The sequence below is a fragment of the Rhinoderma darwinii genome, chromosome 1 (assembly GCF_050947455.1).
Source record: "Rhinoderma darwinii isolate aRhiDar2 chromosome 1, aRhiDar2.hap1, whole genome shotgun sequence".
Lineage (NCBI taxonomy): Eukaryota > Metazoa > Chordata > Amphibia > Anura > Rhinodermatidae > Rhinoderma > Rhinoderma darwinii.
The window spans coordinates 451,564,193-451,578,673 of record NC_134687.1 but is presented as its reverse complement, the minus strand read 5'-3'; the positions used below and the strand labels follow the sequence as shown (position 1 = coordinate 451,578,673).

At 32.3% G+C, this 14,481-nt stretch overlaps 2 protein-coding genes and 1 gene segment (V, D, J or C); all 3 read right to left on the bottom strand.

The window, feature by feature from the left end:
- Positions 1 to 4,888: 4,888 nt before the first annotated feature.
- Positions 4,889 to 7,012, bottom strand: LOC142652996 (Ig lambda-1 chain C region-like). The segment is given in 3 exon segments: positions 4,889 to 5,291; positions 6,674 to 6,751; positions 6,982 to 7,012. Coding segments are annotated over 3 exon segments (429 nt in total).
- Positions 7,013 to 9,003: 1,991 nt separating this feature from the next.
- Positions 9,004 to 14,481, bottom strand: part of LOC142657153 (immunoglobulin lambda-1 light chain-like) — a 542,745-nt gene continuing 537,267 nt past the window's right edge. Inside the window, exons 3-4 of the mRNA XM_075832205.1 lie at positions 10,496 to 10,533; positions 9,004 to 9,497 (exon numbers count right to left, since the gene is read on the bottom strand). Of these exons, the coding sequence (XP_075688320.1) occupies positions 9,178 to 9,497; positions 10,496 to 10,533 (358 nt within the window). The 3' untranslated portion in view covers positions 9,004 to 9,177. The remainder of the gene's footprint in view (positions 9,498 to 10,495; positions 10,534 to 14,481) is intronic.
- The window catches only part of LOC142657142 (immunoglobulin lambda-1 light chain-like), a 182,518-nt gene continuing 180,152 nt past the window's right edge, over positions 12,116 to 14,481 (bottom strand). The window contains exons 3-4 of the mRNA XM_075832194.1: positions 13,862 to 13,899; positions 12,116 to 12,593 (exon numbers count right to left, since the gene is read on the bottom strand). Coding sequence (XP_075688309.1) covers positions 12,274 to 12,593; positions 13,862 to 13,899 — 358 coding nt within the window. The 3' untranslated portion in view covers positions 12,116 to 12,273. The remainder of the gene's footprint in view (positions 12,594 to 13,861; positions 13,900 to 14,481) is intronic.

Sequence of the window (14,481 nt, the reverse complement as noted above, 5' to 3'; positions counted from 1 at the left end):
TACAATAGGGATCAAGTGATGTCACACTCTGAGACTTATTAGCTCCAAAGTATATTCTGTAGCACGATAAAAATAAAAATTTATGATTTATGAAATTCTCTACTGTAAACTGTCTAAGGACCTTTGAATAAGTTCCTGAAAGTCAATCAAGAAATCGAGGGCCAAAATGGCATTTCTCATGTTCCATTGTTTGATATCTGCAGCAAAACTCATAGATAACTTATTTTATACAATGTATTTGTGGTGCTTGAGGCTGCACAGTAATGGGTCAAATCTACTTAATTTCCACATGTAATATTAGATACCAAAGATCATAATGACATTTTACACAATTATGGCCCATTCGAAGCTAATCCTGGACTAACTTAGTTGCTTGCCTATACAAAGGATTCTTCTGAACCTTTATATAGAATTAAATTAAAATGTAGAACATATATTAGTTAACAATTCCATAATTCTTCATAAGTAAAATAGTAATTTGTAATCATATTATACCGTAATTCCAGAGTTAAACTGCTGGAGGCTGTAGGAATACAACCTTTATCAGTTAATTTTTCCTTTAAAGAAAATAAGCCTGGTGTGAAGTTCAAGGATCATCCTGTAAAGGTGTGCCTTTTGTCATTAAATGTGGCCATTTGGAGAAGCATGTTTGTTTATTTCATCTTTACTCATAACATTTGTATCAATGCATTAGTTATATCCTATCAATTTAATTTGACTTTTAGTAAGAAAAAAAAACTTTATACAGATACAAATAATTGTTTATTGTTTTTTTTAAGTGATTAAACAGGTACAGGAAACACAAGCATCATCAGGACAAATAAACAGTAAATGTCATGCCACCTTAAGTACATAGCAATACCTATCACTCAGTCAACTTAAGAGAAAGAAACATTTTCTTTACTACAGTTCACTATAACAGAGAATTAATAAACAAGATATAGACTATTAGAAACATTCTGATCTCTTCAGGGTCTGGATAATCTCTTTCCCCTGATGTGTCACTTTACAGGAGTACTGCTCATGTTTGGGGAACTCGGAGGAGGACAGGCTGAGGAAACTGCTCTCCATATACAGGTTATCAGCCTGTTTGCTGACTGGTGAGGTCTGAACTCCAGTTGTCCACTTTGTCCCATCCACCAACCATTCCACTGTCAAAGACCTGGGAGCGAAATCACTCATAATGCAGACTATGGTGCCCTTATCTGTCTTTAACTCTTCCTCCGATGGACGATAGATAAGCACAGAAGGAGCCTTCACTTCACCTGCTGTTGGATATATGTAAGGGACACAGTTACAACCCAGACACAAATTAAATTATTTATTTCCTTCCTTTTAGAAGTTTTACATAATTAAAATTGATTCTTTAAAAATATCATCCACAAACTCATAATCATAACTTGATCTAAACATTTATTATTTTAGTCCAACTTTATTATAAGCTTGCACACTTAACAGCATGGTTTGCTTGTCTTTTATTTACTTGGGGACTCTTGGAAGACCTCAATGCAGGGTATACTCCTAGTATATATTATTTTTAATGAGTTATTAATTAGTATTAACCACTCTTCTGCATCATAAACCAATAACAACTTTACAAATTCAGCATAGGAGCATTTGTATTAAGCATAGACATGCCATAAAATGTTATTCATATTCATTTTAACTCTACCACAGGCTCTAGTATTATCTTTAAGATATCATTCATAGTTAGAGTAGTATCAGTATTATATAGCATGTGATATTGAACAACAATCATTTATCAATGTTATTTACTATGATATTTCTTTCCATATCGCCAGTATGGGCAAAGGAAGAGACCCAGGGAATTCCATAAAACGGAAGTCCACCTCTGGAGGTCAAAGTTAGTGGTTAATGTAGAGAAAATATTTGAGATATATGTGTAACAAAACTGTGTGAATCATCTGCTTGCTTCTGTCTTAATTTTAGCCTCCCGGATATTCACCTATATCCAAACTTGCAGCATGACATTTTACTTCTTATCAAATAATGAAAAAATGAGCAATATTGTTAAGTCAATACAAAACGTTCTGAAAAATAAAGCATGTATGCTGATTTCATTATATACCATTTTGCAATGTAAAGTTAAAATGTGAGTCACAGAAATGAAATATGAAAGAAAAACATGTAAAACAAAAATGTAAAGAGCAGATCAGTTATCCCATTATAAGTAGATGCGATACTTACTGAGAAGGACAAGTTGAGTTCCACCTCCGAATTGCCACCACAATGTTTTAGAGCTGAACAAAAACTAGAGCACCAACATTACTGCTGGGGCTAATTCCACCATGTTCCACCATGCTGATGTTGCTTTTTGCTTAATAACAAACTATTGCAAAATGAGTGTATACATTCAATTCTGAGTAGTACGACACACAAGCACAACTTTTCATAAGAAGCCTTGCATATTTAAACATTGTAACGTTGCATTCACACATACAGTTTTCGATGCAGTCTTTCCTTTATACATTTCCATTCTTTGGTATTTACTCCCGGCTTTGGCTAAAAAAAAGTCTCAAAAACCGAACCAAAAATTAAAAAAATTTTGTTTGGGAAACCAACCAAAAACCACAATAACTGCTTGCTATGATATGTGGTTCAATTTTCTTCTACAGAAATTGAAAAGCAATGCTGTTTCTTTTCATGTATGTTCTATTTTACTGTAAATAATCTAATGTCTACCAGTCACTTTAATGCTTTGTAGATGAAATGTCTCCAAAATCATTAACACAAGCAGTGAAGGAAACATGAAAAATAATATACAGCTAAAAAGAAATTTTTCTTATGTGACTCAAGAGCAGAACAAACAAAATGTCGAGAATTTAAAATGTTACCCAAATAAAATACATAACTTGAAAAATAAGAAAAATTAAATATTTTGATCCTTATTTAGCAGATTACATTTTTACATTATACAAACAAGAGAAAGATCAGTACACATCCACAGATTTTGTACTGGAATTTTCAATTTTATCAGTAAAGTGACAAATTTGGCATTATGACCTATAAAGAAAAACTATGATAATATGGAGAAGTAATAAGATTAATGATGAGATAATTGAGTAATTATAGTACTTACAGAGGACGTTGAGTTGAGTTCCGTCTCCAAATACACCTCACAGTGATTGACAGCAATACAAAAACCATGTTAACATGGATCCTTTCTGATAAATGAAGAGGAGCTGAACTATGTGGCCTACTAATGTAAAATGTACAGAACCATTTCAACTTAATTTTCTTTTAAAGAATCCATTGTTAAACCAGAAATATTATTGTAGTATGATTTTAGCGATGTATTAGCCCTAAGATATAACAAATGTTATCATCCTCATGTATAAGCTACAAAAAAAACCTACTAGACAAGGATAAGGAAAGCAAATAACATAAGGGGCATTCATTTAGGACTCTCGTCTACTAGCCGGAATGGAGAGAAACTACAAAGAGAGTCTCCCACACTGGAGGACCAGTCACGTCCATGAATTACACGGAAAGCCTATTGTCATCAGGAACTGTATAATGCCTTGTTTCCCCCTGGTAGTGCTGCAGGGAGATTTAACACTCGCTGCCAGAAAAATCATGTGATCAGTTTATTATTGAAAGACCCTTCTAACAAAAAGAGCGTACAAAGCAAACAATCCCTTTGACATATGTAAGGTTATAGATTTACAGCAACTAAAGCTGCCTAGGGATGGATCATATTCAGCATCAACTATATTATAAGATACAATAAATTGTAGTGTTAAATAAATATAGCATATTTAGGGGTCATCGCTGGCTATCCCAGCTATTTGTTCAAATAGTTATGTTTAAAGAGTAACTAAACGTTTAAAAAACTTTTGACATGTCATAGTGATTGGTAGGGGTCCGAACACTGAGACCCCCACTGATTGCTAAAACAAGTTTGCAGAAGCGCTGGGTAGAGCACTGTGCCGCTTAGTTTCTGAACGGCTTTACTCAGAAAGCATGAGCGAGTAGTGTACGGGCTCAATAGAAAATCCATATAAAGCTTGCTTGGCTTTCTGATGAAAGGCGATCAGAAACTAAGCGGAATAAAGCTCACCTGAATGCTTCTGCCACCTTGTTCAAGCGATCGGTGGGGTCTCGGACCCCCACTGATCAAAACTTCTGACATGTCACTATGACTTGTCAAAAGTTCCCTTTAATTTCTCTTAAGTTTCCTGATCAATTATCGGGTGTACCCAGTTTCATTAGGCTGTGTCCATAAATTGCTGTTTTGTTGCATGGTTTCCCAAAAATAGTAGCAAAACCATGATTAAACAGGGTGAGATGGAATATATGCTGTGATATAACTGCAGCCGAGCTGCTTTTCTGTTTTATGCTTTCAGTACAGCATCAGTTGAACAACTAAGTCATGTTCTACAGTCTAATGTTGTGGTTGCATCAGATGGAGAGACACAGGTTGGATACCACTGGTCTACGTGCTAACAGACTCTTAAGTTAAAACGACAAGTACAAAATAGTTAACAATTACATAATGACAACTATCGAACCTGGTGTCAGTTCATTTTTCCATACCAGCAAAGAAGCTTGACCTGATAGGCCTGTTATGCTTAGACAAGTGGTTTAGACAAAGTAGAGTATACTCTGATCTTTTCAGTCTCCGTCATTTCTTAGTCATAATATGTTATATGTCTTTAATGTAGATTGTAAATTTAATATACTAAAAGCAATAAATAGATGTCATAGATATACATAATTGCTTTATTGAATGCTTCATTGGCCAAACAGACATCATGAAAACACATCTTGACCATTTATGCTAAATCATACAGGAATTGTAAGTGAAAAAGCAAATAAAAAGAGTTTTATCCTAAAATGAGTGTAGAACATTTATTAACCACTTCACTACCAGGGAACAAAATGTATAATTTTATTCTGCAATTCAGCAGAGAAGAGGACATATCTAATTGTACGGAAAAGTATAGACTATTAGACACATTCTGATCTTTTCAGGGTCTGGATAATCTCTTTCCCCTGATGTGTCACTTTACAGGAGTACTGCTCATGTTTGGGGAACTCCGAGGAGGACAGGCTGAGGAAACTGCTCTCCATATACAGGTTATCAGCCTGTTTGCTGACTGGGGAGGTCTGAACTCCAGTTGTCCACTTTGTCCCATCCACCAACCATTCCACTGTCAGAGACCTGGGGGCGAAATCACTCATAATGCAGACGATGGTGGCTTTATCTGTCTTTAACTCTTCCTCAGATGGACGATAGATAAGCACAGAAGGAGCCTTCACTTCACCTGCTGTTGAATAAGAAAAAGAGACACAGTCACAACATATCTTTTTTTTTTTTTTGCCCATTGTATATATTAGAACCAACATTAAATTGAAATCCTTTTGTATATAAAAAGATTAGATTTGGATCACCTACCAAGATAATACTGTATGTACATCTTCACTATAAATTGCAGTTTTATAAATTGATATTATATTGGTGACTATAATTCATGTAATTTGCTATATATATTTATACATACATATATATATATGGGCGTGAGTATATATACATATATATATATATATATTAATATATATACATATGTATATATATATATTATAATTGAATACATTTAATTATTCATATAAGTATTATAAATGGGAATATGTTGGGATTACTAATCCTACCTTTACAAAAAGGATATATGAACCATTAGGAAATAAAATAAAAGACAGACCTATAAAGCTGTAAAGCATTTTTTGACAATAGCACTTTATAGATGAGCTTTGTTATCATTCTAAACACACACACACACACACACACACATACACACACACACACACACACACACACACGTTTTTATATATATTATAGACTCTCAATATGACTTATTTTATGTATCATTTTATAAACATTGTAGACTCTCAATATCACTTATATATTATATTATATCATTTTATATACATTATAGGCTCTCAAAGTCTCTTTTCTTTTATATCATTTTATATACATTTTAAACTCTCAATATCACTTATCTAATAGATCATTTTATATACATTATAGGCTCTCAATGTTACATATCTAATCAGACTTCTAGGCTCTGCAATACTGAGTGCTACAGTGATTATTGTATGTTATTGCTGAGTAAAAATGCATACAAACAACAACAATACATATGTTTAACATCTCAATTTTCTAGCATATACTCCTAAACACCATTAATCTAATTATTCAGGTATAATGGTAATCTCATACTCTGTTGTGAATTTTATTCTCATAAAGTTATATAACCAGAAAGCAGGCAAATTAACATGGTACATAATAAGAGAGACCAAATAAAGTTTGAAGATATATAACTTAAAGAAATATGCATTTTCAGTAAATTTGCTGTAACAACCAACTTCTCTACTGTAGCAAAATAGATAAAAATCGCAAATTTAGTACAAAAATAAGATATTTTTTCTGCCTTCCCAATGTCATTATCTATTGTTTAATAAAAATAGAGGGCTGGATATATAGAATGGAAGTAGAATGTATACGAATGTATAATGCTTTACTGTAATTATTTCGAATTTAAAATATAATTCTAATTATATTCGTTTTATAATATTAACATTGTAGCACAGACATATCAAACAAATGAGCAATAACATAAATGAAGGCAATGTGAGTAACTAGAATACTTACAAAGGACATTGAGCTGGGTTCCATCTCCAAAAATATACCACAGTGCTTGAGAGCAATACAAAAACACAGCCTTGTGAACTTTAACACAAAATTAATAGAGAATATATTGTGATTGCACTTGGTGCACGTAGAGCTTACAATCTAATGCCTCTAGGTCAGATATTCATATGATATCCAATTTTATTGAAAAATAGATATCCTACAGTATGAGATAAAATTAGCGCCAGTAGTATCAACTAGAAATGTTAACCACAGCGCCATTGGGCTACCATGCAGAAATTTTTGGCTTCATACAACCATTCACTTACATCTCTTTGTAATGCATAATGTTGTGTTCATCACTGAAGACCATTTTATTTATAATCTATATATTCCTAATGTATAATAGACTTTAGGCCTGAACTGTTGTTCAAAAGTCCTGTATTCTTATTAATAGGTTTATTTATAGATATAAATTGTGGGGTCATTGTGCCATTATCATTTTACTGCCCATACTCTCCTTTGTAACATGCTATATCTGATCACATTTTGGTGACCACTTGTATATAAAAGAAACAGGTTGTTTGTGGTATGCAGGAACGCTCACAATTATTTGATAGCTAAACAAATAATTATTGATGTCAGCATTCCCAAGTCAGTAAATCTTGAGGTTTTTTTATACAACTTCTGACTATTGTGGCTAACATGAAATTATTTTTTTTTAAAAATAGGTCCGCTCACCCCAATGAGATCTGTCCTCCCCGTCCCGTATTGATCAGTGCTATCAGACAAAAAGATCTACGTCGGATGTAGGTGGATATCCATAAGAATAGAGATGGGTCCGGCACACAATAAATTTGTCTACAATAAAGCAACATTGAATTTTACTTGTATCGTATGCTTGACCCATCTCTATTCTTCTAACTATTATGACCATTTTTTCAATTGTTTTGTACAAACTGGAAGTCCTGGGACATTCCCTTCAACTATATTATAATCCAGATGCCGTGAGCACTGAAGTAGGAATAATATTGTCAGATATCCCAACTGCCCATTCTTTAAAGGTTTTTCACTCTTTTTTTTTCTTTTTACCTAATTCCTCTCTCCATATACAGGTTATCAGCCTGTTTGCTGACTGATGAGGTCTGAACTCCAGTTGTCCACTTTGTCCCATCCACCAACCATTCCACTGTCAGAGACCTGATGGTGAAATCACTCATAATGCAGACTATGGTGGCCTTATCTGTCTTTAACTCTTCCTCAGATGAACGATAGATGAACACAGATGCAGCCTTCACGTCACCTGCTGTTGCATATATACAAAAATAAAACTTTAATAAATATTCAGGGAAAGAAATTATTTATTTCCTTTTATTTTTTGCGATTATTCTGCAATTTGTGACTTAATTATGGATTACAAATTAATTTTTCGAAAGAATTGTTGAAGAATATGTTTCTCTAACAACATAATTAATCTTAAATAAGCCTAAAACTAACTGAACTAAGAATTCAGGCACGAAAAATTGCTTGGTTGGCGTTTTTCAGATTTTAGCTCATGTAGATACTAGTTTAAACTAGTACTATGTACTTTTATTTAAATAACATAAAAAATTATGTATATATTATTGTCATTATAAAGTTAAATGTGATATTGTAGGTGACATAATACCTGTGATTTATTTCTTTATCTTGTGAAGCTTGATGTAAGTTTGTGTAAAGATTTCGGCCATAGAAGGGGTTATGTTAATCTTAGGTTCAATATAAGGTTATCATTTGAGGCAGTTATGTGTTGGGCCATGATGGCCATTCATGGGCTTACATATAAAGCTCTACCCTTGTGACCATTGACTTTGATATTATGTGATCAATAGCAACTACTTTGATTAATATAAATAGTCAAAACCAGAATAATAAATAATTCAAATGAAATTGGATGTTCGGCTAGTATTCCCTTTATATGGACATTATGTATATCTTATAGAGACCAGATAACAATTGTCTAAATAAATAAATATTGGGAATGGGATACATTGTAATGTGTGAGATGCACTAGTACTGTATATTTAGTAAATGATATGCTGATAATAAATAGCCTTGATAAAAGAAGATATGGTATATTATATACATATATGTATATATATATATATATATATATATATATATATATATATATATATAATGTCAATATGATGAAATGTACATAATTGCAATTAAAATTGAATAAAGTGACATTTGCCTGGCAAACATGCACTATTTGTTTCTGACCGGGTTTATGAGGATAGGATTAAGTTAAGTAATATATGTGTTTTATGTTCACATCCCTTTATGTTACTTGCAAATAACAAGAAAGATTTGATAAAGATACAATTGTTTTATTAGATGATACAGAGCAATAACATGACACATAAGGAAAACAGAATGTGGCTAATACATTGCAATTGTTTTTGTTTCATCTGTTTAATACTTTTTATTAAAGAAGACAGTAAGAAAAGTGAACATGTAACAAAGTTAAAGAACAATGACTGTTAAGAACATTCTGATCTCTTCAGGGTCTGGATAATCTCTTTCCCCTGATGTGTCACTTTACAGGAGTACTCTTCATGTTTGCTGAAATCAGAGGAGGACAAACTGAGGAAACTGCTCCCCATATATAGGTTATCAGCTTGTTTGCTGACTGGTGAGGTCTGAACTCCAGTTGTCCACTTTGTCCCATCCACCGTCCATTCCACTGACGCAGATCTTGGAGTGAAATCACCCATAATGCAGACTATGGTGGCCTTATCTGTCTTTAACTCATCCTCTGATGGACCATAGATGACCACAGATGGATCCTTCACGTCACCTGCTGTTGGATATATACAAAAATAAAACTTTATAGCTATTCAGGGAAATAAATAATTTATTTCCTTTTATTTTTGCGATTATTCTGCAATTTGTGACTTAATTATGGATTACAAATAAATTTTTCGAAAGAATTGTTGAAGAATATGTTTCGCGAACGACATAATTAATCTTAAATAAGCCTAAAACTAACTGAACTAAGAATTCAGGCATGAAAATGTGTAGATGTCTTAGTCGGCAGCAACAGTTTATGGTTGTCAGCCTCTCATGACAGACTATCTGTTAATAATGAATACTATAATACAACATATGAAATATGAATGTGTTCATATGCAGAACATATATTTTAGTATTATATTGCCTTATAGACACATTATGGCAATAATAAAAAACCTTCACAGACATCTACGATAGGACAGATATTCTGCTTGTTTCAAATGCCTTACTATTACCCATTTTACCCATGTACTTACAGGCTGCATTGTCACACAGAGCACATTAAATCTGAACTGATATCTTACATTATTTCTGATAAAGTTAAATATTAACAAATGACCTATTTATAATCAATGTGAGATGGCAGTGTGACAAGAATAAAAAATGTGATGAATTCTGTGGCTTTATTGTGACTTTCAAGCAGAATTACAGCCTTATTTCCCCCCATCATTATAAGGCGTTCTTTAAGCATTCGTGTATATAACTATTACATTTTTACACTCATCAGTCATTTGCAAAATGCTATTAAAATGTATAATTCATATTATCCTCCTATTACATATCACAGAATGTAAGAGTTGTCACAACATCAGCTGATACGTAGATTGTTCCTTATATATTCTATTTAGTTCTCAGAATTTACGTATAAGAACAGAATAAAAGTTGTCATTTACATTAATATTGTAAGTACAGTAAAAGGACACTTATGACTTGCAGTGGTCAATAAATTTATAATTCATGACTAAAAATATTAAAAGTAGAACATGATTAGTGGGTAGTACTTACTGAGAACGTTGAGTTGAGTTCCAGCTCCGAAAATCCATCACAGTGATTTAAAGCCGTACAAAAACTGTTCTGGTTATTTGTGTTGAGACAGAAAAAGACCAAATAAAGTTTGAGCTGAACACTTATGATCATTCTTGACATATAGACTATCTTATATAACATGTTTGACAGCATTCTCATCAACTGTATCCTCCAGATACTATTCGCCTGTTTAGGAATGGGTTATCTGAGTAATTTTATTATTACATGTTTATCTTAGTACACATTACACATTACTAAAGCGAGACTGTTGGCAATAAATGCACTAAGCAGAGGAGTAACTAGAAGCTCCTGGACACCAGTACAAAATCTACTACAATACCCTGAACTTACCATAGGCCATTTCTAATACTGGTGTCTGTTTATGTGACAGATGGGCCATTGGGCCTAAGTGCGACTGCTACCTCTGCACCCCCTAAAGCTATGCTACTGACACTAATATTAAGTATTCGGCCTGATACTGCGATTTATTTGTTCCTTTAATGATCACTATACACAAAAAAAAAATTATTAGAAATTAACCAGTTCTCTCTTGAACAAAAAGTAGTTTGTGACTATTTTCCAGATGTAATAGGAAGGCCATTTTACATAATAACATATCCAACTGTATGGCTCAATCATGAAAGTACTGGACCAAATTGGACAAAACACGAGCCATGTTGCTGACCATGTAATATATGGGCATTAATGTCTATGGCCACATTACCCTTTGGTTCTGTTGACTTGTGCTTGGTTGGCGTTTTTCAGATTTTAGCTCATGTAGATACTAGTTTAAACTAGTACTATGTACTTTTATTTAAGTAACATAAAAAATAATGTATATATTATTGTCATTATAAAGTTAAATGTGATATTGTAGGTGACATAATACCTGTGATTTATTTCTTTATCTTGTGAAGCTTGATGTAAGTTTGTGTAAAGATTTCGGCCATAGAAGGGGTTATGTTAATCTTAGGTTCAATATAAGGTTATCATTTGAGGCAGTTATGTGTTGGGCCATGATGGCCATTCATGGGCTTACATATAAAGCTCTACCCTTGTGACCATTGACTTTGCTATTATGTGATCAATAGCAACTACTTTGATTAATATAAATAGTCAAAACCAGAATAATAAATAATTCAAATGAAATTGGATGTTCGGCTAGTATTCCCTTTATATGGACATTATGTATATCTTATAGAGACCAGATAACAATTGTCTAAATAAATAAATATTGGGAATGGGATACATTGTAATGTGTGAGATGCACAAGTACTGTATATTTAGTAAATGATATGCTGATAATAAATAGCCTTGATAAAAGAAGATATGGTATATTATATACATATATGTATATATATATATATATATATATATATATATATATATATATATATATATATATATAATGTCAATATGATGAAATGTACATAATTTCAATTAAAATTGAATAAAGTGACATTTGCCTGGCAAACATGCACTATTTGTTTCTGACCGGGTTTATGAGGATAGGATTAAGTTAAGTAATATATATGTGTTTTATGTTCACATCCCTTTATGTTACTTGCAAATAACAAGAAAGATTCTATAAAGATACAATTGTTTTATTAGATGATACAGAGAAATAACATGACACATAAGGAAAACAGAATGTGGCTAATACATTGCAATTGTTTTTGTTTCATCTGTTTAATACTTTTTATTAAAGAAGACAGTAAGAAAAGTGAACATGTAACAAAGTTAAAGAACAATGACTGTTAAGAACATTCTGATCTCTTCAGGGTCTGGATAATCTCTTTCCCCTGATGTGTCACTTTACAGGAGTACTCTTCATGTTTGGTGAAATCAGAGGAGGACAAACTGAGGAAACTGCTCCCCATGTACAGGTTATCAGCCTGTTTGCTGACTGGTGAGGACTGAACTCCAGTTGTCCACTTTGACCCATCCACCGTCCATTCCACTGACGCAATTCTTGGAGTGAAATCACCCATAATGCAGACTATGGTGGCCTTATCTGTCTTTAACTCATCCTCTGATGGACCATAGATGGACACAGATGGAGCTTTCACGTCACCTGCTGTTGCACATATAAAAAAAGAGATTGAGCTAGTAGAGTTGCATATATTCTACATTTCTATTTCCTCTATTATTTTCCTTTTTTTAGCTGTCATTTATACATAGATAAAACAATTATAGTAGCAAATCACCATTTTACCATATATAGTATGACAATTAATACATATTGACTGGAAAGTATATGCCTACAGTTGTCTCTATCAGACTAACTTATCAGAGCATGGCCGAGAGCATGGCCGAGAGCATGAGTGCAGTGTGTATTAGAGAAGATTATTATTCTAAACGTACAGTGACTTGTCTATTCACCAACCTTTTTAGGAAGTACTGCAGATATACAGAGACAAGAGATACATTGAGAAAGCTGACAACATTGAGGAAATACAGAACAGTACAGTATACGCAGTTACCTACATTAGTAATTGTACTAGTTACTTACAAATATATCTGATATGTTTCTCTTTAATTATATTATGGTTTAATTACTTTGAAATAACTAAGCTTTGTTCTTGTTATGCTTATATATATATATATATATATATATATATATATTTTTTTATTTTTTTATTTTTTTCTGTATACTGCTGCATTTGTAACAAGTCATATTTTTAAAATTGAAGTATGTACGCTAATAATGGTTGACCTATGATTTACTAAAATCTGTTATCCCTGTGAGAATAAATGGGAAATATGACACATATATTAAAGTTACTCCTCATAGGTTAGACTTCTTACAAATATAATTACATTTTAAATCCACTACACAGCAAAATATATCACACTGAAAGTAGTAATGCTCCTTTCATTGTGTAAAGAGGTGCACAACAAGAATACCCAATGTATAATAATAACAACAACTCGAAATCTTAAAAACAAACTCAATAACAATTTTATACCTGTTGAGCCAATGATTATACATTTTACCACATTGCCAAAATCAATGCTACTTTTAAATATGTGATACAATATAGTAATAATAAAAAAAAGTGATAGGATAAGATTAGATAATGAATATAAAGAAATATATTACAAAATACGAATACACTTGTATTATAATATCTTAAGTAAGTTTATGAACTGCATTGCAGATTTCACTTATGCTATTAATTTCATGCAACATCAGAATACAGTATATATATATATATATATATATATATATATATATATATATATATATATATAAAATAAAAAGATCTAGTTAATTTCTATATTAAGCAAAGAAAGTAAAGAACAAGGAGACAAATGTTGGGAGGGAGGTAATATGGTACTTACTGAGAGCTGTAAGTTGGGTTCCATCTCCGAATACCCATCACAGTGTTACAGACCTGTACAAAAACTGTGAAGTCTAGTCACATAGAGAATGCCTAACATAGGAAAAGTCAAGATGAAATCTTAAGTTATATAATGGTTCACAATGTCATATGTTTCTTACTTTTATTGTAGACCAATGGTGTTCAATTTTATTGTTTAGTACAAATCTGATCTGAGTCTGGCATTGGTAAACTTAAATCAGTGATTAGAGTATTAGTGATTTTTATTAAAGTATCAGTGATTATATTCTATGGGACACTATGTATCAATGTATCCTCATTCCAGCACTCCAGGTATCAGTGTGCCAATTTACTATAATGCAATATATCAGATGTTGTGTTATTTTGTGATCCCAAATTTTAGTATGTAATTTTTCTTAAATACTGTTAGTTTCAGAACGTATGGCATATATGGTCATTATTTATATTCAATTGTCAACTCGGTGCCCGTTTTTAGAAATAATTATTTTGATAGTGTTGCCTATATAGTACCAAAATATTCTGCAAAATTATAATCAATATTTTTACCCCTTTCTTTCTATAGTAATTGACCTTTGGATGTAGTTTATTGAACATTTAGGC